Source organism: Enhydra lutris, unplaced genomic scaffold, assembly GCF_002288905.1.
Source record: "Enhydra lutris kenyoni isolate GAN:26980312 unplaced genomic scaffold, ASM228890v2 scaffoldscaffold13, whole genome shotgun sequence".
NCBI lineage: Eukaryota > Metazoa > Chordata > Mammalia > Carnivora > Mustelidae > Enhydra > Enhydra lutris.
In genome coordinates, this window is record NW_019154097.1 from 51,783,486 (window position 1) to 51,808,734 (window position 25,249).

The 25,249-nt window shown below is 44.5% G+C and overlaps 1 protein-coding gene across 4 annotated transcripts in view; it reads right to left on the minus strand.

Moving 5' to 3' along the window:
* Positions 1-626: 626 nt before the first annotated feature.
* Positions 627-25,249, minus strand: part of LOC111146207 (zinc finger protein 12) — a 30,496-nt gene continuing 5,873 nt past the window's right edge. For 2 of the 4 annotated variants that reach the window (XM_022501647.1, XM_022501650.1), the window contains 3 exons: positions 6,554-6,680; positions 6,207-6,302; positions 627-2,494 (listed from right to left, as the gene is read on the minus strand). In XM_022501647.1, coding sequence (XP_022357355.1) covers positions 642-2,494; positions 6,207-6,302; positions 6,554-6,680 — 2,076 coding nt within the window. In that variant the 3' untranslated portion in view covers positions 627-641. Of the gene's footprint in view, positions 2,495-6,206; positions 6,303-6,553; positions 6,681-7,561; positions 7,577-25,249 lie in introns of those variants that run through there. The other 2 variants (XM_022501649.1, XM_022501648.1) reach the window with 2 other exon arrangements.

The window sequence follows — 25,249 nt, forward strand, 5'->3', positions numbered from 1 at the left end:
AACACGGTGGGGCTTAAAATGGATAATCTTACTGCGTCTTCCGAATTATTCTAATAAGGATACAGTGGCTTTCCAAATATGATTTAAACTGAACATACACTTCCTGTAATGCAGCACCCTAAAAAGCAAGCACAGAGACTGAAAACCCCTCAGAAACCTAAGCCCGACATGCCCAGGAGCCGCTCCCGTTGAGTGTGAGGTTGCTACGCTGTGGTCCGGATCGCTGTCGCTGCTTTCACAGCTTCTATTTACATAAGTATCTTTATCATCTGTATTTTTGTTTTCAAGAAGCTGGATACTGCATCAGAAATGTAACATTTAATACGGATAATTTCCAAAGGAGTAGGTTTCCCGCCTTCTTTAAAACGGAGAGATTTTTCCCTTGGTATGAATTCCCTGGTGTGTGAAACAGTTTGAGTCCACGGTGAAATGCATACACGTTCTGAATGCTTACGAACGTTGACCCCTGTAGAGTCTGGAATCCGACAAGTGCTGTGGTCTTGTTACAGTTGTGGTTCCTACCCTGTGAACTTTCAGGCCTTGAGTCTGACTAACACAAAGCCTTGTGCACAACACCCGTGTGAGCTCTGACGTACGTCAGCAGGCATCTCCCACTCACCACACTGAAAGGTTCTCCGACTTCAGAGAAGCCTCCCCACGTCCAGTACATTCACATTCCCTCGCCTGTGAATCCTCTGATGGCTATTGAAGGCTGATTTGTGGTAGAACTTCTTCCCACACTCGTTACATTCGTAGGGCTTCTCTCCGGAATGAGTCCTGTAGTGTACAGTGAGGTAGGACATCCGAGAGAAGGCTTTTCCACATTCATTACATTCAAAGGGTTTCTCTCCCGAATGGATCCTGTGGTGGATGGTGAGATAGGACATCTGAGAGAAGAACTTCCCACACTCATAACACTCATAGGCTTTCTCTCCTGTGTGTGTCCTCTGATGTCTATTAAGGGCTGAATTCTGGCAGAAGGTTTTCCCACACTCATTACATTCATAGGGCTTCTCTCCTGAATGAATTCGATGGTGTATGGTGAGGTATGACATCTGAGAGAAGAACTTTCCACATATGTAACATTCGTAGGGCTTCTCTCCTTTATGTATCCTCCGATGTCGGCAAAGGGCTGAGTTCTGGTAAAAGGTCTTCCCGCACTCATTACATTCGTAGGGTTTCACTCCTGAATGGGTTCTGTGGTGTATAGTGAGGTACGACAGCTGAGAGAAGAGTTTTCCACACTCGGTACATTCGTATGGTTTCTCTCCGGTGTGCACTCGCTGATGTCTCATGAGGGCCGAGTTCAGGTAGAAGGTTTTCCCACACTCGTTACATTCATAGGGCTTCTCTCCTGAATGAGTCCTGTAGTGTACAGTGAGATAGGACAACCGCGAAAAGAATTTCCCGCACTCATTACATTCGTAGGGCTTCTCTCCAGTATGGGTCCTCTGATGCGTGGTGAGTGTAGACTTGCGGCAGAAGCACTTTCCACACTCATTACACTTGTAGAGTTTCACGCCCGTGTGGATTTTCTGATGGTCGTTAAGTGCGGACTTTTGGGAGAAGGTTTTTCCACAGTCATGACAAACGTAGGGTCTCTCTCCTGAATGTGTTCTCTGGTGTTGTGTGAGGTGTGTCTTCTGGCAGAAAGATTTTCCACAGTAACTACATTCATAGGGCTTCTCTCCTGAGTGAGTTCTCTGATGTTGAATGAGGTGTAACTTCTGGTAGAAGGTTTTCCCGCATTCGTTACATTCGTAGGGCTTCTCCCCAGTGTGTGTGCGCTGATGGACAGTGAGGGTCCCCTTCTGGCAGAAGGATTTCCCACACTGATTACATTCATAAGGTTTCTCTCCTGTGTGAGTCCTCTGATGGATGACGAACTTTGACTTCTTACAGAAGGATTTCCCGCACGCGCCGCATTCATAGGGCTTCAGCTCCATGTGAGACCTCTCGTGTACGCGGAGGTTGGACATTTGCAGAAAGGCTATTTCAGATTCATTCCACTTATAGGGCTTCTCCTCCATGTGATTAACAAAAACTGTATCCTTCTGAAAGGCTTTCTGACATTCAATATATTCAAAGGGTTTCTCCAAAATATTAATGTTATGATAAATACTTTCTTCATTTAGACTATATGCGTCCCCATTTTGATTAAATCTGTAAGACTCATCTCCCGGATGAGTTTTCTCAAGTTTAATCTGGGGAAGTGGTTTCCCACACGCACTACATTCATCAGGCTTCATTCTTGCATAGCTGCCATCACTACTAATATATTCTGAAATAGATTTCAAACTCTTTTCACACGAGTCACATTTATAGGACATTTTTCTTGAAGGAATGGGATTCGTTTCCACATTAGAAGTCTTACCAAGAACATTACCTCTCTCTTCAATCAGGGTTTTGTTGTTGATGGATACGGCTTGCCTTGAATATTTGCTTTCATTTTCCTGGACTCTCTCTCCCAGAACATCGGCTTTCCAGACTTCTTCTAAAAAAAGGCAAAGTAAACAAAATTTTTTATCTCTTCCCGTGTAAGATACGGAAGATGGCTTACATGCAAGCATTTCATTTTAGCGTAGATGCTAGCTGCATGGTCGGATGAAAATAATTCCCAGTGTACTTCTTTCCCGTACAGTTATGGCTTGAAATAAACACACGCAAGCATGCACACACACACACACACACACACACACACTGACACACCTCTGAGGTGAGGAAAGGGGAAAAACACAAGCACCTTTGATCTTTGCTACTTTATAAGATTTTGTTCCGACTGGGCACAGATGGTAAGATATAAAAACACAGAGCAATGATGGGAAGACAAGGGACAGGGGATGAACAGATGGGCAGCTGATAGGCAGACATGGAAGGACTCACACCAGACGGGGTGAATGAAGGGCCCCAAGGAGCAGAGCCGGGCGAGGAGGGGTGGACAGGCACCCCGGAGGCATCAGGCGCGGGGGAGGGGACCGGCACTTTGCACCCCGCCGCCGCACAGCAAGCAGGAAAGATGGATGGTCTCGGGCACTATCACCTTTCACTGAGATTCTTGTGGCAGCATGCTCACCGGCCCAGATCCTTCCAAACCATTTTGCCCAGATTCTGCACAGCAGGGCCAAATCCGCTTTCTGCTTGTACCCAAACCTCCTTCTGTTTAGAGGAGCACCCGTGAGGCCAGGGCTCTCACGCCCTGTGGTTCTGTGTCATGTGGAAGGAGAGCCCCAGGAGCTCATGTCCAACATGAAGGATAAAACAGACCAGAGCGTGCCAGCCCTTCTGAAGTGTTAAGACTTCATAAACCCTCTGTGATGTTAGGATTTAACCTGAACTCAGCCGGACCACGGAACTCTCTGTCTCTATTTGGGCAACACAGCATGCGCTCTGGCTGGGTGACCTGGGGGAGTCCTTACATCGCCCTTAGCTCAGGATGACCCACAGGTGATGCGGAGACAATGGTACCTACATTCTAGGGTCTTTGTAGGTGACATAAATTCATAAAGTGCTCAGACCAGCATCTGGCACAAAACACATGTAACGCAGCAACTAGTTTTCCCATTTTCAGTCTCTTGGCGATTTCCTTAAAGGAGTCTTGCCTCTGACACAGCACGGTCACTGCATTCTGAGAAGAGACTTCACCACTCCTGAGTTTCATCTGGTTTCACTTTCATTTACAAACCTTAAAAATCAGATTTCCCAAGCTGCTCATTATTTTTACTTCTCTCACAAGTTTTTAGATGAACCAGACGCCTGCAGTTGCTGTCATCCGCATCAAATGAAACCATATGACCGTGTCCTCCCCAAACTACAGCTTCCCTGAGTCCACTGCCAAGACAGGATAAAATGGGGGAAACGTCTGACCAAGAATACTTTTCACCTGGATTCACGGTATGATTCCAAACTGGGATTACCCTGGTCTACAAATACTTTCTGCTCCAGAAAAACCAAGCGATTTGTTGGGCAAAGTGTGTCATCTGATACACACAAGGGGGGCTGGGTGTGGAGGAGGGAACCAGCACTCAGCGCCACTCTGCTTTGCAGCAAGCTGGGAGACATGGATTCCCATGTCGGGCACCAGGGGCTGCTTCTGAGACCGCTGGGGCGCCAACAACGCCCGGCTCACGTTCAAATCCAAGTCTCCGCTCTTACTGTTTCATATAGTTCACCTGACCTCCAACCCCGACCTACTCAAAACCTCTCAGGGAGTCTCTGTGTTCTCAAAACAAAACCAAAACCAAAAACTGCTTAAATCCTTTCCCACGTCAATCAGCTCCATCTCCCCTGAAAGCTGAAAATAATTACCGCCCCCTCCCCCCACCGCCAAACAATGACTTTAGCACACTGGTTCAGCCATGCACTGGACCATCAACGGTCCACGTGAACGTGGAGTTTTAAATTACACCATGCAATACTCTTTTCTTAACCAAATCCTGTCTCTTAGAAAGTACGACTCTATTCCCTATTTCCTTTGAGCCCCTGAACAGGAATTAGAGATTTGCTCTTAATCTGAATCCTGTGGGTATGTTTCAGGCACCTGCGATATAAATGGGGATGTGATCCAGGCCATGCGTATTCAGAACTGCTTATAAATTATTTCTCAATAGATGGACAAGAAAGTTCTGTCACCTACCTGGCTCCTCAGATACTCGAGTGCACACTACATGGTACATACCAAGGCAAGAGAGAACACGTTACACACAGATATGGGGAAGAGAGAGGCTCAAGGGCGCCTGGGTGGCTCAGTGGGTTAAGCCTCTGCCTTTGGCTCAGGTCACGATCTCAGGGTCCTGGGACTGAGCCCCACATTGGGCTCTCTGCTCAGCGGAGAGTCTGCTTCTCCCTTTCCCGCTGCCCCTCCCCACTGCTCATGCGCGCTCTCTCTCAAATAAATAAATAAAATCTTAAAAAAGCACAAACAAAATATATATCCTACCAAATAACAGATTACATGATCAAACCTAACTTTTTTCAAGGTGTGGCCATGAGGTAGAGTCCACTCTGAGAGAAGGAGCAGACTGAGATAACGGTAAAAGCCAGAAGGAAAAACTTCAAGGAGGGGTGGGAAAACTGAGCCCGGACTGGAAGAACATGTCATCGGACAAACAGAGCAGGCCCCTCTGAAGTGAAGCGACAGGGACAATAACCACACTAACAGAAGACACTTAGGTGCGAGGACCCTGTGGAGTGTACCAAGGGCTGTGGGGAAGCACAGAACATTCACTTTCCAGGCCGCACAGGGAAGAGGAGGAATTTGCACCTCCTTGGGAAGCAGCAGGGGCTCACCAAAGGCTCCTCCTGGGCGACCAGTGATAAGATCGACTGGAAACGTCGAGGAACCCGTCTTGCAGGTGCAAGGGGGTGCAGGACGGCTACCACAGGAGAGGCTGGACAGGAACGGTAAAGCATAAACAGGCTAACAACAGCCCTAAGGACAGAGACAGGGGAAGACCTGGGAGGAACTCAGGAACCAGAACACACCACAGGTGGAAGCAGACCCGTCGGGGACATCTTCTGGAAATGGAGGGAACGAAACTCACTCCCGTGCACCACACACACTGAGCGCCTGATGGGACAGGATGCTGGTCAAGCACTGGGACAGAACAGGGAGTGAGAGACAAGATGGACACGAGTGTCTGGGGCAGGCAGGAGACCCAGACACCGCTGTCACCAGATGTAAGAAGCGCCGGGTCGTGGGAAGGACGAGCAGCACACAGGCCACAGGTGAACTGAACGCACCGGCTCAGGCACAGGTGAGGGTTTGGAATCTGACCTCAGAGAAGGGGGACGTGAAACCAGGGTCAGAAACCAGTCTGAGCCATTTCACAGAAAAGAGGAAGAAGAAAGGAAGGTGGCAAGAACCAAAGAGTCACATCAGTCACTTTTCGACAACAGGCTTATGAAGGCCTAAGAATGAAAGAACCCATGATAATAAGGTGGCTGGAAACGCCCTGGGAGCGAGCAAGACGCCAAGGCTGGGGAAGAAGGAAGTGACTGGACAGGGGCTCTGGGAAGAGGCAAGCATGGCAACGTTCTGCAAACACATGTTCTCGTGGGAGAAGGAAGAAGGCGCTGGGAGAAGGACTCGGGTAGCTGGAGCACACAGGTGACTGTCTGTAGTCACATCTACAGGTTCGGGACCGTTAACAATTCCCGGGAAAAACACTTCCAAGTTACCAGTCTCCGCACTGCCTGCACTAACACACCTGGGTAACTCTGTGGTAGGAATTCTCCTTCTACTATCCATGGCTCTTCTCCTTGCTCCAACTTGATGATAACTTCCGGTTTGATAATGTGACAGCCTGTTAACAGAAACGAAAGAGAACTTGAGCCTGACTGCTGGGCTGCTGGGTCTCTGTTGTCTGAGGACAGCGCTGCCTCACGACCAGCACCACAATTAGAACCTTTCACTGGGGAGGTGAAGACCAAAATGCCCTGCCTGCTGCCCAAAACAGACCACTCACGTTTGTCCCATCAAACTCCAAGTTAGAGTCGGTAACATTTGAGGGAAATCCCATGCATCTTAGCAATTGAGAAAGCGGTCTCTCCTCACCCACAGAGATGAGATGGCTGTAGTTCTCCAGCATCACATCCCGGTACGTGGTCTTCTGCTCGGGCTCCAGCTGCTGCCACTCCTCCTGGGTGAAGTCCACGGCCACGTCCCTGAATGACACTGGCCCCTGTAACGGCACCAGATTGGAACTGGATGAGGTGAAGGCGGACGAGGACAAGAGCTTACCAAGCTCACTGGTCAAGTTATCTATGAACACTGTATACCTTCCTTATTGTGGAAAGAAAATAAACAAATCTAAAATATGCCAGGATGAGTTCACTTAGCATACACAAAAAAACAAAATACCGTCTTACACTATGAGCTAGGAACAATCCTGGCTGCTGGGGACACAGACCAGCACATGCAGCCGCCGCCCTGAGGAAAAAGCACTGAGGAGCACTCCCACCAACGCAGGACGCACTTTGCTCCTTTTTGCTTCCAGACATTACCAATGTCGGTTCTCCTCTCACCTCTCCCACTGCTCCTTCTATCTCCTTTGCTGGCTCCCCTGATCTCCAAGTCATCCTCGAGTTAGAGGGCCCAGGGCTCTGTTTTTGGTCCCTTACTCTGCTGTCTGCACCCTGCTGTGATCCCACAGGACCACCTGGCTTTAACTCCCTTCTACATGTCAGCATGTCCAAACCAGCCACCCCGACTTCTCTCCTGAACTCCAGACATGTCCCAGATCCAAACTCAACAGCCTGAAATTCCGCTATCTCTGTTTACACCTGTTCCTACTACAGCTTATAGAAGCGATACTGGCCACAACTCCAACGCCATAAGCAAGTCTGGCAACGGACAGCCCAATCGTGTGCTTTACTGCAAGGTAAGCCTACCCAGGTCTGACACGGCTGCCACATGAATTATCAGTAACGATGGGGTTTGGCTGTCCATAATTCCCGCTGGAGAACTCAGAACCCCCTTCCTCCCACCCACATTCCAGGAGAGCGGGAGCAAGGTCCAACAGAGGGGCACACAGCTCACAACAGACCCAGAGACTGCCCAAACCAGACTTTTAAACATAGATCTTCTGAATTAACTGTCCCACTCAAATACACCAGTGATTACAACTGTCCCACTGTATCACGACCTCTAAAATAAAGGTAAGAGTGGTGCCTATCCCATCACGTAATACCAGCATCAAATGGGCTAATCCATGGAAAGCACTTAGCCAAGTCCTTGGAACATAATACACACTTCTCAATGACACCTACATATTACTGATACCTGTCCCTTATCAACTCTTTCCAAATAAGGACAGAAAGTAGTAAGACAGAAGTTTAAGCAACTAAAGGTAATGCAGCTGTCCAGTTTATGCAATTACCAAGGAAGGATTATAAAAGTGTCCCTGTGTTAAGAAAAAGGCCCTGGAGGGAGAGGAAGCAAGATGGTGGAGGAGCAGGAGTCTGAAATATCATCAGGTCCCAGTTCAGCTCGATAGTTATCAAACAATTCTGAACACTGACAAACTCAACAGTAGATAGAAGAGAAGAGCCGCAATTCTAGGAACAGAAAATCGACCACTTTCTGGGAGGCAGGACGTACAGAAAAGTGAATCCAAAGTGATGGGGAAATAGACCGCGGGGGGAGGGGTCAGCTCCCAGCAAGTGAGAGAGCAGCGGAGCACAAAATCGGAACTTTCAGAAGTCTGCTCCACCGAGGGACATCACTCCAGAGGCTAAGCGGGGGTGGAGCCCTTGCGGGGACAGTGTGGTCTCAGGACCTGCAGGGTTGCAGAAAGACCAGGGGTGTCTGAGGATGGCAGAGCTACCAGGGATCAGAGCGGGGAAGTCGGCTGCAGAGACGGAGCTGAGCAGTGAGCTCTCAGTTGGGCTTCCTTTAAACTGTGATCCAACACACAGTCGGACCACTACTCTTTGAGCAGGGACCCCACAAGTGGTAGATCTGGGAGGACACCCTCCTTCTTCCTCTGGGAGGAGTGGCACAGGAGTGCGTAGCAGGAATCTGCTGGGTTTGGAGATTCCAAAGACCCCGTGTGGAGATAGAAATGCTCGAGATAGAAATGCTCAGTCATGGGCCAGGTGAACTCAGAGTGTGGCCAGAGACCAGGGAGATGGGAGGGACTGACTGCTTTTCTCTGAGGGCGCACGGAGGAGTGGGGCTCCGAGCTCTCGGCAACTACGGGCTGGAGATTTGGAGGCCGCCACCTTCACTCCCGTCCTCCAAAGTGGTATGGAAAGTGTTCAGAGAACAAAGTCTACCGAGAGTGAACCCGAGCAGATTACTTAGCCCGGCCCCTGGCAAGGGAGGTGCCATTCTGTCTTGGGCAAAGACATTTGAGAATCATGGCAACAGGCCCTGCCCCCAGAAGATCAGCAAGGATATCCAGCCAAGATCAAGTTCACCGATCAAGAATTGAGGAACTGGGGGCACCTGGGAGGATCAGAGGGTTAAAGCTTCTGCCATCAGCTCAGGTCATGATCCCAGGGTCCTGGGATCGAGCCCCACATCAGGCTCTCTGCTCAGCAGGGAGCCTGCTTCCCCCCTCTCTCTCTACCTGCCTCTGCCCCCTTGTGATCTCTCTGTCAAATAAAAAAATAAAAACTTAAAAAAAAAAAAAAAAAAAAGAATTGCAGAAGTGGGTGCCTGGGTGTCTCAGTGGATTAAAGCCTCTGGCTTCAGCTCAGGTCATGATCTCAGGGTCCTGGGATCAAGACCTGCATCAGGCTCTCTGCTCAGCAGGGAGACTGCTTCCCTACACCCTGCCTGCCTCTCTGCCTACATGTGATCTCTGTCAAATAAATAAATAAAGATCTTAAAGAGAAAAAAAAAAAAGAAAGAACTGTGGAACTCCAACTCTAGGGGAAAGCAACACATAGAATTCATGGCTTTTTTCCCATGATCCATTAGTCTTTCAAAGTTAAATTTTCTTATTTTTTTCTTACTCTATTTTTAAAAAATTTCCTCTTTCCTATTTAATGGTTTTTAACTATTTTATCTTACCAATATCTTTTGAAGAAATCTTTTCAAATTTTCATTGTGATGGTCATATTTTATCCCTTCATTGTATTTAACCTTATTTTTTGTATATATATAGGTTTTTTTTTCTTTAAAATTTTTGGATACAATTTCTTCTAACAGATCAAAATATACCCTAAATCTAGCCTATGGCTTGTTTTAGTCTCCAGCCTGATCACATTCTTTCCTTTTTTTCTTTTTTCAACTATATTTTTATCAATTCCTTTTTAAGAATGTTTTTAAATTTTCATCCTTACAGGCACATTCCATCCCTTCATCATGACTTTCCTTAAAATTTTGGGAGGTACTTTCTTCTAAAAGACGAGAATACACCCAAAATCAAGTGTGTGGCTCTGTTCAATTCACAAGTCATATATATATATATAATATGTATATATATATATATATATAATATATAATATATAATATATAATTATATAATATATATATATTCATTCTTCATTTTTAAATTCTTTATTTTGTACCCCTTTCTTCTCCCTCCAGTTTTAGGTCTTTTCTGATTTGGTTAGCATATATTTTTCTGGGGTTGTTGCCACCCTTTTAGTATTTTGTTGTCTCATTCATCTATTCTTAGCTGGATAAAATGACAAGGTGGGAAAAACTCACCACAATAAAAAGAACAAGAGGCACTACAGACTGCTAGGGACCTAATCAATACGAACATTATTAATATGTCAGAACTAGAGTTCAGAATGACGATTATCAAGGTGCTAGCTGGGTTCAAAAAAAGCATGGAAGATATTAGAGAATCCCTTTCTGGAGAAATAAAAGAACTAAAATCTAACCAAGTTGAAATTAAAAAAGCTATTTGAGGTGCAATAAAAAATAGAGGCTCTTGGGGTGCCTGGGTGACTCAGTCGATAGGCATCTGCCTTCAGCTTGGGTCATAATCCTGGGGTCCTGGGCTTGAGCCCCGGGTCAGACTCCCTGCTTGGAGGGAGGCCTGCTTCTTCCTTTGCCTTATCCCCTACTTGCGTTCCCTCTCTCACTGTCTCTGTCAAATAAATGAACAAAAATGTCTTTAAAAAAAAAAAATAGAGGCTCTTACTTCTAGGATAAATGAGGCAGAAGACAGAATTAGTGATATAGAAGACCAAATGATGGAGAATGAAGAAGCTGAGAAAAAGAGAGACAAACAACTACTGGACCACAAGGGGAGAATTCAAGAAATAACTGATACTGTAAGATGAAACAGTATTAGAGTAATTGGGATCCCACAAGAAAAAGAAAGAGAGGAGAAGAAGGTATATTGGAGCAAATTATAGTAGAGAATTTCCCTAACACGGCAAAGGGAACAAGCATCCAAATCCAGGAGGCACAGAGAATACTCCTTAAAATCAATAAAATCAGGTCCACACCCCGTCATCTAAGAGTAAAACTTACAAGTCTCAGTGACAAAGAGAAAATCCTGAAAGCAGCTCAGGATAAGAGGTTTGTAACATATAATGGTAGAAGTATTAGACTGGCAGCAGACCTAACCACAGAGACCTGGCAGGCCAGAAAGGGCTGGCATGATATATTCAGAGCACTAAACGAGAAAAACATGCAGCCAAGAATACTATATCCAGCTAGGCTGTCACTGAAAATAGAAGGAGAGATAAAAAGCTCCCAAGACAAACAAAAACTAAATGAATTTGCAAACACCAAACCAGCCCTACAGGAAATATTGAAAGGGATCCTCTAAGCAAAGAGAGAGCCTAAAAGTAACATAGAACAGAAGGGAACAGAGACAATATACAGTAACAGTCACCTTACAGGCCATACAATGGCACTAAATTCGTATCTTTCAATAATAAAGAATGTAAATTAATGTAAAAGGACTAAAGGTCCCAATCAAAAGACACAGGGTCTCAGAATGGTTAAAAAAAATTAAGACCCATTGATATGCTATCTACAAGAAACCCATTTTAAACCCAAAGACACTTCCAGATTTAAAGTGAGGGGGTGGAGAACAATTTACCATGCTAAAAAGAAAGCTAGAGTGGCAATCCTTATATCAGATAAATTAGATTTTAAGCCAAAGACTATATTAAGAAATGAGAAAGGACACTATATCATACTTAGAGGGTCTGTCCAACAAGAAGATCTAAAAATTTTAAATATCTATGCCCTGAACATGGGAGCAGCCAATCATATAAACCAATAAATAACAAAATCAAAGAAACACATCGACAATAATAAAATAATAGTAAGGGACTTTAACACCCCTCTCACTGAAACAGATCGTCTATGGAAACGATCAACAAGGAAATAAAGGCTTTAAATGACACACTGGACCAGAGGGACATCACACATATATTCAGAACATTCCATCCCAGAGCAACAGAATATACATTCTTCTCTACTGCACATGGAACATTTTCCAGAACAGATCACATCCTGGGTCACAAATCAGGTCTCAACTGGTACCAACAGCTTGGGATCATTCCCTGCGTATTTTTAGACCACAATGCTCTGAAACTAGAACTCAATCACGAGCGGCAAGTTGGAAAGAACTCAAATAAATGGAGGCTAAGGAGCATCCTACTAAAGAGTGAATGGGTCGACCAGGAAATCAAGGAAGAATTTTAAAAATTCAAGGAAACAAATGAAAATGAAAACGCAACTGTTAAAAATCTTTGGGACATAGCAAAGGCGGTACTAGAGGAAAGTATATACCAATATAAGCCTTTCTCAAGAAACAAGAAAGGTCTCAAGTACACAATCTAACCCTACACCTAACGGAGCTAGAGAAAGAAGAGTAAAGAAAGCCTAAACCCAGCAGCAGAAGAGAAATTAGAACAAAGATCAGAGCAGAAATCAATGAAATAGAAACCAAAAGAACAGTGTAACAAATCAACAAAAGTAGGAGCTGGTTCTTTGAAAGAATTAATAAGACTTGTAAAACCCCCTGGCCAGACTTATCAAAAAGAGGAGAAAGGACTCAAATTAATAAAATCATGCATGAAAGAGCAGAGATCACAACCAACACCACAGAAATGCAAACAAGTACAAGAACATATTATGAACAACTATGTGCCAGCAAATTTGACAATCTGGAAGAAATGGATGCATTCCTAGAGGCATATAAACTACCAAAACTGAACCAGGAAGAAATAGAGAACTTGAAAAGACCCATAACCAGCAAGGAAATTGAAGCAAGGATTGAAGGAAACCAAAGTTGGTGACATCACCAATTCCAGACTTCAAGCTCTATTACAAAGCTGTAATCATCAAGACAGTATGGTACTGGCACAAAAACAGACACATAGATCAATGGAACAGAATAGAGAGCCCAGAAATGGACCCTCAACTCTATAGTCAACTGATCTTCAACAAAGCAGGAAAGAATGTCCAGTGGAAAAAAGACAGGCTCTTCAAGAAATGGTGTTGGGAAAATTCGACAGCCACATGCGGAAGAATGAAACTGGACTATTTCCTTACACCCCACACAAAAATAGATTGAAAATGGATGAAAGACCTCAATGTGAGAAAGGAATCCATCAAAATCCTTAAGGAAAACACAGGCAGCAACCTCTTCAACCTTAGCTGCAGCAACTTCTTCCTAGAAACATCGCCAAAGGCAAGGGATGCACGGGCAAAAATGAACTATTGGGACTTCATCAAGATAAAAAGCTTCTGCACAGCAAAGGAAACAGTCAACAAAACCAAAGACAATTCACAAAATGGGAGAAGATATTTGCAAATGACAAACCAGATAAAGGGCTAGTATCCAAAATCTGTAAAGAACTTATCCAACTCAATACCCAAAGAACAAAAAAATCAAGAAATGGGTAGAAGACATGAACAGACATTTCAGCAAAGAAGACATCCAAATGGCCAACAGACACATGAAAAGGTGCTCAACATCACTTGGCATCAGGAAAATACAAATCAAAACCACAGTGAGATACCACCTCACATCGGTCAGAATGCCCAAAATGAAAACGTCAGGAAATGACAAGTGTTGGCGAGGATGCAGAGAAAGGGGAACCCTCTTACACTGTTGGTGGGAATGCAAGCTGGTGCAACCACTCTGGAGAACAATATGGATGTTCCTCAAAAAGTTGAAAATAGAGCTACCCTACGACCCAGCAATCGCACTACTGGGTATTTACCCTAAGGATACAAATGTAGTGATCTGAAGGGGCACGTGCACCCGAATGTTTATAGCAGCAATGTCCACAATAGCCAAACTATGGAAAGAGCCTAGATGTCCATCAACAGATGAATGGATAATGAAGATGTGGAGTGTGTACACGTACACACACACACACACACACACACACACACACACACACAGGAATACTATGCAGGCATCAAAAGAAACCAAATCTTGCATTTTGCAACAACGTGGATGGAACTAGAGGGTATTACGCTGAGCAAAGTAAGTCAATCAGAGAAAGACAATTATACGATCTCTCTGATATAAGGAATGTGAGAGACAGGGTGGGGAGCTTAGTGAGGGTAGGGAAGGAAAAAATGAAACAAGATGGGGTTGGGCCGGAGACAAACCATAAAAGAGATTCTTAATCTCACGAAACAAACTGAGGGTTGCTGGGGGGTATGGGGGTAGGGATAGTGTGGCTGGGTTATGGACATTGGGGAGGGTATGTGCTACGGGGAGTGCTATGAAATGTGTAAGCCTGATGATCCACAGACCTGTACCCCTGGGGCAAATACTACATCATATATTAATTAAAAGAAAAAAGAAAGAAAGAAAAAGGAAAAGGCCCCAGGGATTCCGACAAAACATGCAGTAAAGAGTGGTGTGGACAGCAGTGAAGGGAAAGGCTGTGTCATACTCAGGGGCCATGTGAGAAGAACACAAACTCCAGACGTTGACCGAAAAGCTGTTTTTTCACGTGGAACAATCAAAGAGTGCAGGATGCATCCCACTGGCAAGATTCTCCGAGATGCCTAGTCACCTGACCCTGTTATTCTCCCAAGCTCCAGGTGTGGGGACGTCTGGGGACAAGGCTTTGCTGGCCTGGGAAGGGTAAAAGGTGCTGGGCTCAGAGCACTGAGCACTATGCTCCAGGGCACAAAGTGGTGTTGAAAGTGATTCCTGCCCAATCCAGACCAGTGTGTGCAGAACTGCCCTGGCCCGGCCTGTGAGCAGACAGGCTAGGGGAGCAACAGCAAACAGGTCTTCCAGAAGCTGTACCCATCCTTCACTCAGACATCTCCAGCCAAGATTGCAGCCACCCTGATGAAGAACGGCGCCCACAAGTTCACGTGTTAAAAGTCATTACCAAAACTAGGAGAGTAAGGGATGGAAATAGGAAGTAGTTAAGTTCTAAAGCATAAGTAGAACAATGTACATCTTATTTTAACTTCTGGTTTTGACATCTGTAATTTCACAAAATGTACAATTTGCAAGGATTTTTTTTACGCTTGCATTTTTGCCTTATTAAGAAAAAATACATATTAAGGAAAAAAATGATAGTTTTTGTTGTTTGTAATGCACATAAAGTACATGCTTACAACCAGCATTATTGTGAATGTTCCAAGCTAATTCTCTTTCCTGATGGGTCTGAGTAGCTTGCCCAAGTTCATGACTACATGCAAAGAGAAGAGAAAACCATATTGTTCTTTCTCTGACTTTGAAAAAGCAGCTTCAGAAGCTTTTGAAACTCGAAGAAAATGGGTTTCACAAAACCTGGTTAACAAATTAAGAAACTAGCCAGAACTGCAGATATTTAAGGATTTTAGGTGATTTTCAAAAGGGAACAACCCTTGATGTGTTAAAAGAACACTGAGTGCGGGGCGCCTAGGTGGCTCAGTGGGTTAAAGCCTCTGCCTTCAGCTCAGGTCATGATCCCAGAGTCCTGGGATCGAGCCCCATATCGGGTTCATTGCTCAGCAGGGAGCCTGCTTCCTCCTCTCTCTCTCTGCCTGCCTCTCCACCTACTTGTGATCTCTGTCAAATAAATAAATAAAATCTTTAAAAAAAGAACACTCAGGGCGCCTGGGTGGCTCAGTGGTTAAAGCCTCTGCCTTCAGCACAGGTCATGATCTCAGGGTCCTGGGATCGAGTCCCGCATCGGGCTCTCTACTCAACAGGGAGCCTGCCGCCTCCTGTCTCTCTCTGCCTGCCTCTCTGCCTAGTTGTGATCTGTCAAAATAAATAAATAAATAAATAAAAATTAAAAAATTAAAAAAATAAAAAAAGAACACTCAGTACAGTGTTTCAGAGACCGCTTCATAGTCAAGAACTCCCGAGCTGGCTATGCATTTTCACACAAGCCAGACCACTAGACGCGTGAGCGAGAATACTCTGTGAGCACCTCCGTCTGCGCCACTGCCTGAGGGCTTAGGATGCAGGCCATGCCATTCTCTCCCAGGCTGTTGCATCCAGGCAGTAAATGCTGAGAGGCAGCAAGGCCCTCGGAGGGGTGTAGACAAAAAGCCATGTGCAAAGGGACTCTAACAAAGGGCTGTGTGTGCCACAGCCACCTCCGGGGTCCCAAACACATCCCACTGGGGTCCGAAGCCTGCAGTCCACGGGCCCCACCGAGCCAGAGTGCTCCGGAACACGGAGAAAGCACATTCTCAGACATTCGAGGCCTCCAGAGCTGTGAAGTCAGAAGGCCACAATGGGGTTCCCCCAAGGAGAGTGACCATGGCCATCCTCCAGAGCCAGGAGAGGAAAACAGAACTGCAGAAACAGAGAGGGAAGCCTGAGACCATGAACTCCATCCACTCGCCCCCCACCCACGGACCACGAGCGCGAATGTGGCTCCAGCGCTGGCTGAGGACTCCGACCCACACAATCGTGCTCATTTTGAGAAATCTTAAAAATGTATAGTATTCAACTCGTCAAAATGAAAACATTAAAGAATGAAGTGGTAGGGGTGCCTGGGTGGCTCAGTTGGTTAGGCGTCTGCCTTTAGCTCAGGTCATGATCCCAGGCTCCTGGGATCGAGCCCTGCATCAGGCTCCTGCTCAGCAGAGAGTCTGCTTCTCCCTCTCTAGCTTCCCCGCTGCTTGTGTTCCCTCTCTTATTGTCTCTGTCAAATAAATAAATGAAATCTTCAAAAAGAAAAAAAAAGAATGAAATAGTAATGCAGGAAAATAAAGTAAAAATATTAAGAACCTTAGAAGAAAATGTTTGCTGACGTGATCCAAAAGGAAACATGTAAAAAGGTTTAAGACTATTTTGTAAGTTGAGGTGCCTGGGTGGCTCAGTGGGTTAAAGCCTCTGCCTTCAGCTCAGGTCATGATCCCAGGGTCCTGGGATCGAGCCCCGCATTGGGCTCTCTGCTCAGCAGGGAGCCTGCTTCCCTTCCTCTCTCTCTGCCTGCCTGCCTACTTGTGATCTCTGTCAAATAAATAAATAAAATCTTTTTTAAAAAAAGCTATTTTGTAAGTCAATTAAGAAAAGCAAAACAAAACAGTATTCTGACAGAAAGCCTGGCATGAGTGGGCACTTCACACAAAAACTGAAACTGAAAAAGCTACAGGCTGTGTGACTCCCTTGAACAACGCGGGGGGTTAGGGACACTGGACCTCACAGCTGAAAGTCCGCATACAACTTATGAACCGCCCCCAAACTTACAGTATCCTTCCGACCAGAAGCTTTACCCACTACATGCCATTGATTAACACATGTTCTGTATGTTATGTGTATGATAAATTGTATTGTTACTATACAGTAAGCTGGGGGGGGGGGAAATGTTAGGAAAATACCTTTTTGGTGCCAGCCTGTATTTATTGAAAAAAATCCACATATAAATAAACCCAGAGATCAGGCCCATGTTGTTCATGGGCATTCTGGGAAGGCCAAAACTATACACACAGCGCAAAGACGAGTGGTTGTCAGGGAATGGGGGAGGGAGGGATGAACAGTTGGTGCCCAGGGCACTTTCAGGGCAGTAAACGTGGTCCATATGATACTGTCATGGCGGACATGTGCACTATCCAGACGTCAAGGCCTAAACCACACAACGCAAGGCGTGACCTCTAACATCAACTACAGGCTTCAGATAATCACCTATCACTACTACAGTGAACCACACAGACCTAAGACGTTCACAACAGGAGGAACAGAGACAAGGTGGGGTTGACGGCACCTCTGTACTCACCACTTAATTTTCCTATAAACTTACACTGCTCTCAAAAATAGTCTACCCAGGGCACATGGTGGCTTGGTTGGTTAAGTGACTGCCTTCAGCTCAGGTCATGAACCTGGAGTTCCAGGATCAAGTCCCACATCAGGGGAAGGGGGGGCGGGGGTCCCTGCACAGCAGGGACTCTGCTTCTCTCTCTGACCTCCCCCCTTTTCATGCTCTCCCTCTCAAATAAATAAATAAAACCTTAAAAAAAAAAAAAAGTAAGTCTACTTACTTTTGGTAAGGGAAATCTGTGTTCTGAGGTGGCCAACCAATCCAGCAGCAGATCCCAGTCCCAGCCCCAGGGGCATTGCCGCGGCCCAAACAGTGCCACAGATATGGAAGTAAAAGTGTATAAACTACCCCGTAAGTGTTTGTGTTTGGGGCTCAGACCTTGGCAGGTTACTCTCCTCTGAGCCCGCCAGGGTTACATAAACCTCTGATCATCCAAGGTCTCCGAGTGCTACCTGGTTCTTTGGCCAATATCCAGTCCAGGTTCCACAACATTTGGTGTCCTGACTGGGAAACCCAACCACGCTGGCCCATTGCTGCCACTGGTGTGAGGGCAACGGTGGGGCAGTGACAAAAACGAGGGGTTATAATGGAGAAGGTGTGCCCTTCGAAAACTCTGGCAGTCTCCCACCCAGCTCCCTCAGACAGGCCCTGCTCCGCTTTTCCCTCCAGACTCAAGGAGACTTGGCAGGTGACGACCTGGTCCTAATGTCAGATTCCAGGAAGGCCTGGGGTACCAGCACTCAGTCAGGCCATCCGTCAGGGTGGAAGAGGAGACTGATCACTTCCCAGAGACCTCTTAGATGTCTCACAGGTGGGGCCTCCTGGAGGGAGGTCCCTCAGGTCAGAAACCTCCCAGAAGGGGGATCAGAAAGGAATTTCCGAAAGGAATTCCACAGGTCAGGGCCTCCCAAGAGGGGAGGAACCGTAATAACTTTGGTGTGAATGGGTGAGTAAATGTGCGGTTTGACCTGGCTTGTCAGGCGGACTGATTCTGTGGCTCCACAGTCTTGAGATCACAGAGTCTGAGTAGACCCCAACCTGTTCCATGGTGACCTCATAGGATCTATGATGAGCCCTTTGGGGCACTAGTCCGGGGTTTATAAGGACTCGGTACAGCTAAGAGGCAACCAAGTCTCCTCCGGGAGGGCACACAGGTGGGCATCTGACTGGTCTCTCCTCTGGAGGGACACCCACCCTTTGTCTGTCTCTGTGCCACCACACACGGGGACATCACTATGGGATCAGGGCAGAGTAAACGTATGGTCCTAGACTGAATGATCAACATTTCAAGAAGGGGTTTTCAGAGGACTATCGAGTAAGATGCATCCCCGCAAAGTAAAAATGCAGTGTGAGTTAGAATGGCACAGCTTTAATGTCGGATGGCCTTCAGAAGGGACACTGGATGTCCTAATGGTTCGTTGGGTGTGGTGAGTTGTAAGAGGAGAGCCAGGACACCCCGACCAGTTTCCATACATTGACTCCCAGCTAGGAACTGCCCAGACCCTACCCCCGGGGTGCGATCTGCTTGCAACAGGCAGGGATAAGCCAGGGTCTTAAATCACGTCACCCAAAACGCCCAAAGAGACCAACGGAAGCCCCAGCCTCCAAAGATCCTAGCTGGAGATCTTGAGCATAAACCAATCCTGCCCCCTCTGTCTGCAACCCCAAGGCCATCTACACCTGATTCCACACAGTTCCAGACACTCCACCACCATCAGTCTCCCCAGTATCCTAGGCCCAGAGGATCCACTTTTTCCAGGACCAGCAGTCAGGTGCGCCCGTGCCCTCCAAATGCTGGTATGAGAGACATGGGGACCCGAGAGGCACAGGAAAGACAGAACAGTCCAACCCGGCTGTCCCATGATGTATTATCAACCTTTCTCCACCACCGACCTCTTCTCTGGAGAGCAAACCCAAGCAGATGACTTAATCTGGTCCCTGGCGTCCTGGGATCGAGCCCCACAACAGGCTCTCTGCTCAGCAGAGAGCCTGCTTCGCACCCCCCCCCGCCCCACCTACTGTGATCCCTCTCCCTCTCTGTCAAATAAATAAAATAAAATAAATCTGACCCCTGGCAACGGCAGTGCAGTTCCATCTCAGGCAAAGACATTTGAGAATCACTGCAATAGGCCCCTTCCGCAGATCAGCAAGAACATCCAGCCAGGACCAAGTTCCCAATCAATGAGAACTGCAAAACTCTAGCTCTAGTGGAACACACCACATAGAATCCATGCCTTCTTTCCCCATGGATTCTTAGTCTTTTTTTTTTTTTAAAGATTTTATTTATTTATTTGACAGACAGAGATCACAAGTAGGCAGAGACGCAGGCAGAGAGAGAAGAGGAAGCAGGCTCCCTGCTGAGCAGAGAGCCTGATTCGGGGCTCAATCCCAGGACCCCGGGATCACGACCTGAGCCGAAGGCAGAGGCTTTAACCCACTGAGCCACCCAGGTGCCCTTCCTTAGTCTTTCAAAGTTAATTTTAAAAATTTTCTTTATTTTTGTTTCTATTTTTTTTTAATTTTTCTTGTTTCTTATTTTAACCAATATCAATTCCTTTTTAAAAATCTTTTTCAACTTTCTTTTTTACAGTGATATTCTATCCCTTATTTGTACTTAAACTTTCTATTTTTGTATATATACATAAGTTTTTCTTTTTTTCAGAGGCTCCCCGCTGAGCAGAGAGCCTGACATGGGGCTCAGTCCCAGGACCCTGAGACCATGACCTAAGCCGAAGGCAGAGGCTTAACCCACTGAGCCACCCAGGCGCCCCAATACAGTTGCTGCTGCTGCTGCTGCTGCTTTTTTTTTTTTTTTAAGACTTTATTTATTTGACAGACAGAGATCACAAGTAGCCAGAGAGGCAGGCAGAGAGAGACAGGGGGAAGCAGGCTCCCCGCTGAGCAGAGAGCCCGATGTGGGGCTCGATCCCACTGAGCCACCCAGGCGCCCCGATACAGTTTCTTCTAACAGACCAAAACATATGCTAAATCTAATGAATGGCTTTATTCTAGTCTCCCGCCAGATCACAATCCTCTCTTTTTTTTTAACTTTTTATTCTTTTTAACCAACTTATCAATTCCTTTTCAAAAATCTTTTTAAATTTTCATTTTTACAGTCATATTTCATCCCTTCATCATATTTACTCTTATTTTTGTATATATGTTTTCTTTCAAATTTTGGGAGGCAGTTTCTTCTAACAGACCAAAATACACCCAAACTCTAGTGTGTGGCTGTGTTCTATTCACCAGCCTGATCATATTGTTGGCTTTTTTTTCTCCCCCTCCCCACCCTGACCCCATTTTTGGGTCATTTCCAATTTGTTTAGTGTATATTTTTCTGGGGTCATTGTTAACCTTGTAGCATTTTGTTCTCTTGTTCATCTATACTTCTCTGGACAAAGTGACAAAACGGAAAAACTCACATCAAAAAAAAAAAAAAAAAAGCCAATACTGAATGCCAGGAAGCCAATCACCATGGACATTAGTAAGTTGTTGGAACCAGAGTTCAAAATGATGATTACGAAGATACTAGTTGGGCTTGAAAAAAGCACAGAAAACACTAGAGAATCCCTTTCTGGAAAAGTAAAATGTAACCAAGTCAAAAATCAAAAAGCTATTAATGAAATGCAATAAAAAATGGAGGCTTCAGCAGCTAGGATAAAAAAGGCAGAAGAGAGAATTAGTGATATAGAAGACTGAATGATGGAGAATAAGGAAGCTGAGAAAAAGAGAGATAAATTACTACTGGATCAGGAAGGGAGAGCTCCAGAGATAAGTGATACCATAAAACAAAACAGTATTAGAACAATTAGGATCCCAGAAGAAGAACAAAGAGTGGGACAGAAGGTATACTGGAGCCAATTATAGCAAAGAACTTCCCTAATTGGCAGAAGGAAACAGGCATCAAAATCCAAGAGGCACAGAGAATCCATCTCAAAATCAATAAAAATAGGTCAACACCCTGTCATCTAATACTAAAACTTAAAAGTCTCAGAGACAAAGAGAAAATCCTTAAAGCAGCTCGGGACAAGAGGTCTGTAACATACATTACAGTAGAAATATTACATTGGCAGCAAACCTATCCACAGAAACCTGACAGGCCAGAAAGGACTGGCATGATATATTCAGAGCACTAAATGAAAAAAATATGCAGCCAAGAATATTATATCCAGATAGGCTGTCACTGAAAATAGAAGAAATAAAAAGCTTCCAGGACAACCAAAACTAAAAGAATTTGCAAACACCAAACCAGCCCTATAGGAAATATTGAAAGGAGTCCTCTAAACAAAGAGAGAGCCTAAAAGTAACATAGAACAGAAAGGAACAGAGACAATATACAGTAACAGTCACCTTACAGGCAATACAATTGCACTAAATTCGTATCTTTCGATAGTTACCTTGAATGTAAATGGCCTAAATGTCCCAAACAAAAGACACAGGTTATCAGAAAAGATTTTAAAAAATGAGACCTATTGATATGCTGTCTGCAAAAGACTCATTTTAGACCCAAAGACATCTCCAGATTTAGAGTGAGGGGGTGGAAAACAATTTACCATGCTAATGGACAACAAAAAAAAGCTGGGGTGGCAATCCTTATATCAGACAAATTTGATTTTAAACCAAAGACTATAATAAGAGATATAACGGATGAGGAAAGACATTATATCATACTTAAATTAAGGGCCTGTCCAAAAAGAAGATCTAACAATTTTAAATATCTATACCCCTAACATATATAAGCCAGTTAATAACAAAATCAAAGAAACACATCGACAATACTAAAGTAAGAGTAGGGGACTTTAACAGCCCCCTCACTGAAACGGACAGATCATCTAAGGAAAGATCAACAAGGAAATAAAGGCTTTAAATGACACACTGGACCAGAGGGACATCACACATATATTCAGAACATTCCATCCCAAAGCAACAGAATATACATTCTTCTTTACTGCACATGGAACATTCTCCAGAACAGATCACATCCTGGGTCACAAATCAGGTCTCAACTGGTACCGAAAGCTTGGGATCATTCCCTGCATATATTCAGACCACAATGCTTTGAAACTAGAATTCAACCACAAGAGGAAAGTTGGAAAGAGCTCAAATACATGGAGGCTAAAAAGAGCATCCTAGTAAAGAATGAACGGGTCAACCAGGAAATCAAATAATTTTAAAAATTCATGGAAACAAATGAAAATGAAAACACAACTGATCAAAATCTTTGGAATGCAGAAAAGGTGGTCCTGAGGGGAAAGTATATAGTAATACTAGCCTTTCTCAAGAAACAAGAAAGGTCTCAAGTACACAACCTAACCCTACACTTAAAGGAGCTGAAGAAAAAACAGCAAAGAAAGCCTAAACCCAGCAGAAGGGAAATTATAATATAGATAAGAGCAGAAATCAATGAAATAGAAACCAAAAGAACAGTAGAACAGATCAACGAAACTAGGAGCTGGTTCTTTGAAAGAATCAGTAAGATTGATAAACCCCTGGCCAGACTTATCAAAAAGAAAAGAGAAAGGACCCAAATTATTAAAATCATGAATAAAAGAGAAGAGATCACAACCAACACCGAAGAAATACAAACAATTATAAGAAAATATTATGAGCAACTATATACCATCAAATGAAACAATCTGGAAGAAATGGATGCATTCCTAGAGACGTAGAAACTACCAAAACTGAACTAGGAAAAAGTAGAAAATCTGAACAGACCCATAACTGTAAGGAAATTGAAGCAGTCATCAAAAATCTCCCAACAAATGAGAGCCCAGGGCCAGATGGCTTCCCAGGGGAAGTCAACCAAGCATTTAAAGAAGAAATTCTATTCTATTCTATTCTATTCTATTCTATCCTATTCTCCTGAAACTGTTCCAAAAAGCAAAAATGGAAGGAAAACCTCCAAACCTCCAAACTCATTTTATGAGGCCAGCATTACCTTGATCCCAAAACCAAACAAAGACCCCATCAAAAAAGAGAATTACAGACCAACATCCCTGATAAACATGGATGCAAAAATTCTCACCAAAATACTAGCAAACAGGATCCAACAGTACAGTAAAAGGATTATTCACCACAACCAAGTGGAATTTATTCCTGGGCTGCAAGGTTGGTTCAACATCTGCAAATCAATCAGTGTGATACAATACTTTTTAATAAAAGAAAGAACAAGAACCATATGAAACTCTCAACAGATCCAGAAAAAGCATTTGTCAAAGTACAGCATCCTTTCTCGACCAAAACTCTTCAAAGTGTAGGGATGGAGGGTACATACCTCAATATCATCAAAGCCATCTATGAAAAACCCGCAGCAAATATCATTCTCAATGGGGAAAAACTGAGAGCCTTTCCCCTAAGGTCAGGAACATGGCAGGACTATCCACTATCACCACTGCTATTCAGCATAGTTCTAGAAGTCCTAGCCTCAGCAATCAGACAACAAAAAGAAATAAAAAGCATCCGAACTGGCAAAGAAGAAGTCAAACTCTCACTCTTTGCAGATGATGTGATACTACTTTATGTGGAAAACCCAAAAGACTCCACCCCAAACTCCTAGAACTCATACAGGAATTCAGTAAAGTGTCAGGATATAAAAATCAATGCACAGAAATCAGTTACATTTCTATACACCAAGACAGAAGAAAGAGAAATTAAGGAGTCGATCCCATTTACAACTGGACCCAAAACCATAAGATCTCTAGGAATAAACCTAACCAAAGAAGCAAAGAAAACTATAGAATACACATGAAAGAAACTGAGGAAGACACAAAGAAATGGAAAAACGTTCCATGCTTATGGATTGGAATAAGAAAAATTGTGAAAATGCTTATGCTACTTAAAGCAATCCACACCAAAATACCATCCATTTTCTTCAAAGAAATGGAACAAATAATCCTAAAATTTGTATGGAAGCAGGAAAGGCCCCAAATAGCCAGAGGAATGTTGAAAAAGAAAACCAAAGCTGGTGGCATTCTGGGCTTCAAGCTCTATTACAAAGTTGTAATCATCAAGACAGTATGGTCCTTGCATAAAAATAGACACATAGATCAATGGAACGGAATAAAGAGCCCAGAAATAGGTCAGGAACATGGCCTCAACTTTATGGTCAATTAATCTTTGACAAAGCAGGAAAGAATGTCCAATGGAAAAAAGACAGTCTCTTCAACAAATGGTGTTGGGAAAATTGGGACAGCCATATGTGGAAGAATGAAACTGGACCATTTCCTTACACCACACACAAAAATAGACTGAAAATGGATGAAAGACCTCAATGTAAGGCAGGAATCCATCAAAATCCTTGAAGAAAACACAGGCAGCAACCTCTTCAACCTCAGCCGCAGCAACTTCTTCCCAGAAACATTGCCAAAGGCAAGGAAAGCATGGGCAAAATGAACTATTGGGACTTCATCAGAATCAAAGGCTTTTGCACAGCAAAGGAAACAGTCAACAAAACCAAAAGACAACTGACAAAATGGTAGAAGATATTCACAAATGACCTATCAGATAAAGGGCTAGTATCCAAAATCCCTAAAGAACTTATCAAACTCAACACCTAAAGAACAAATAATCCAATCAAGAAATGGGCAGA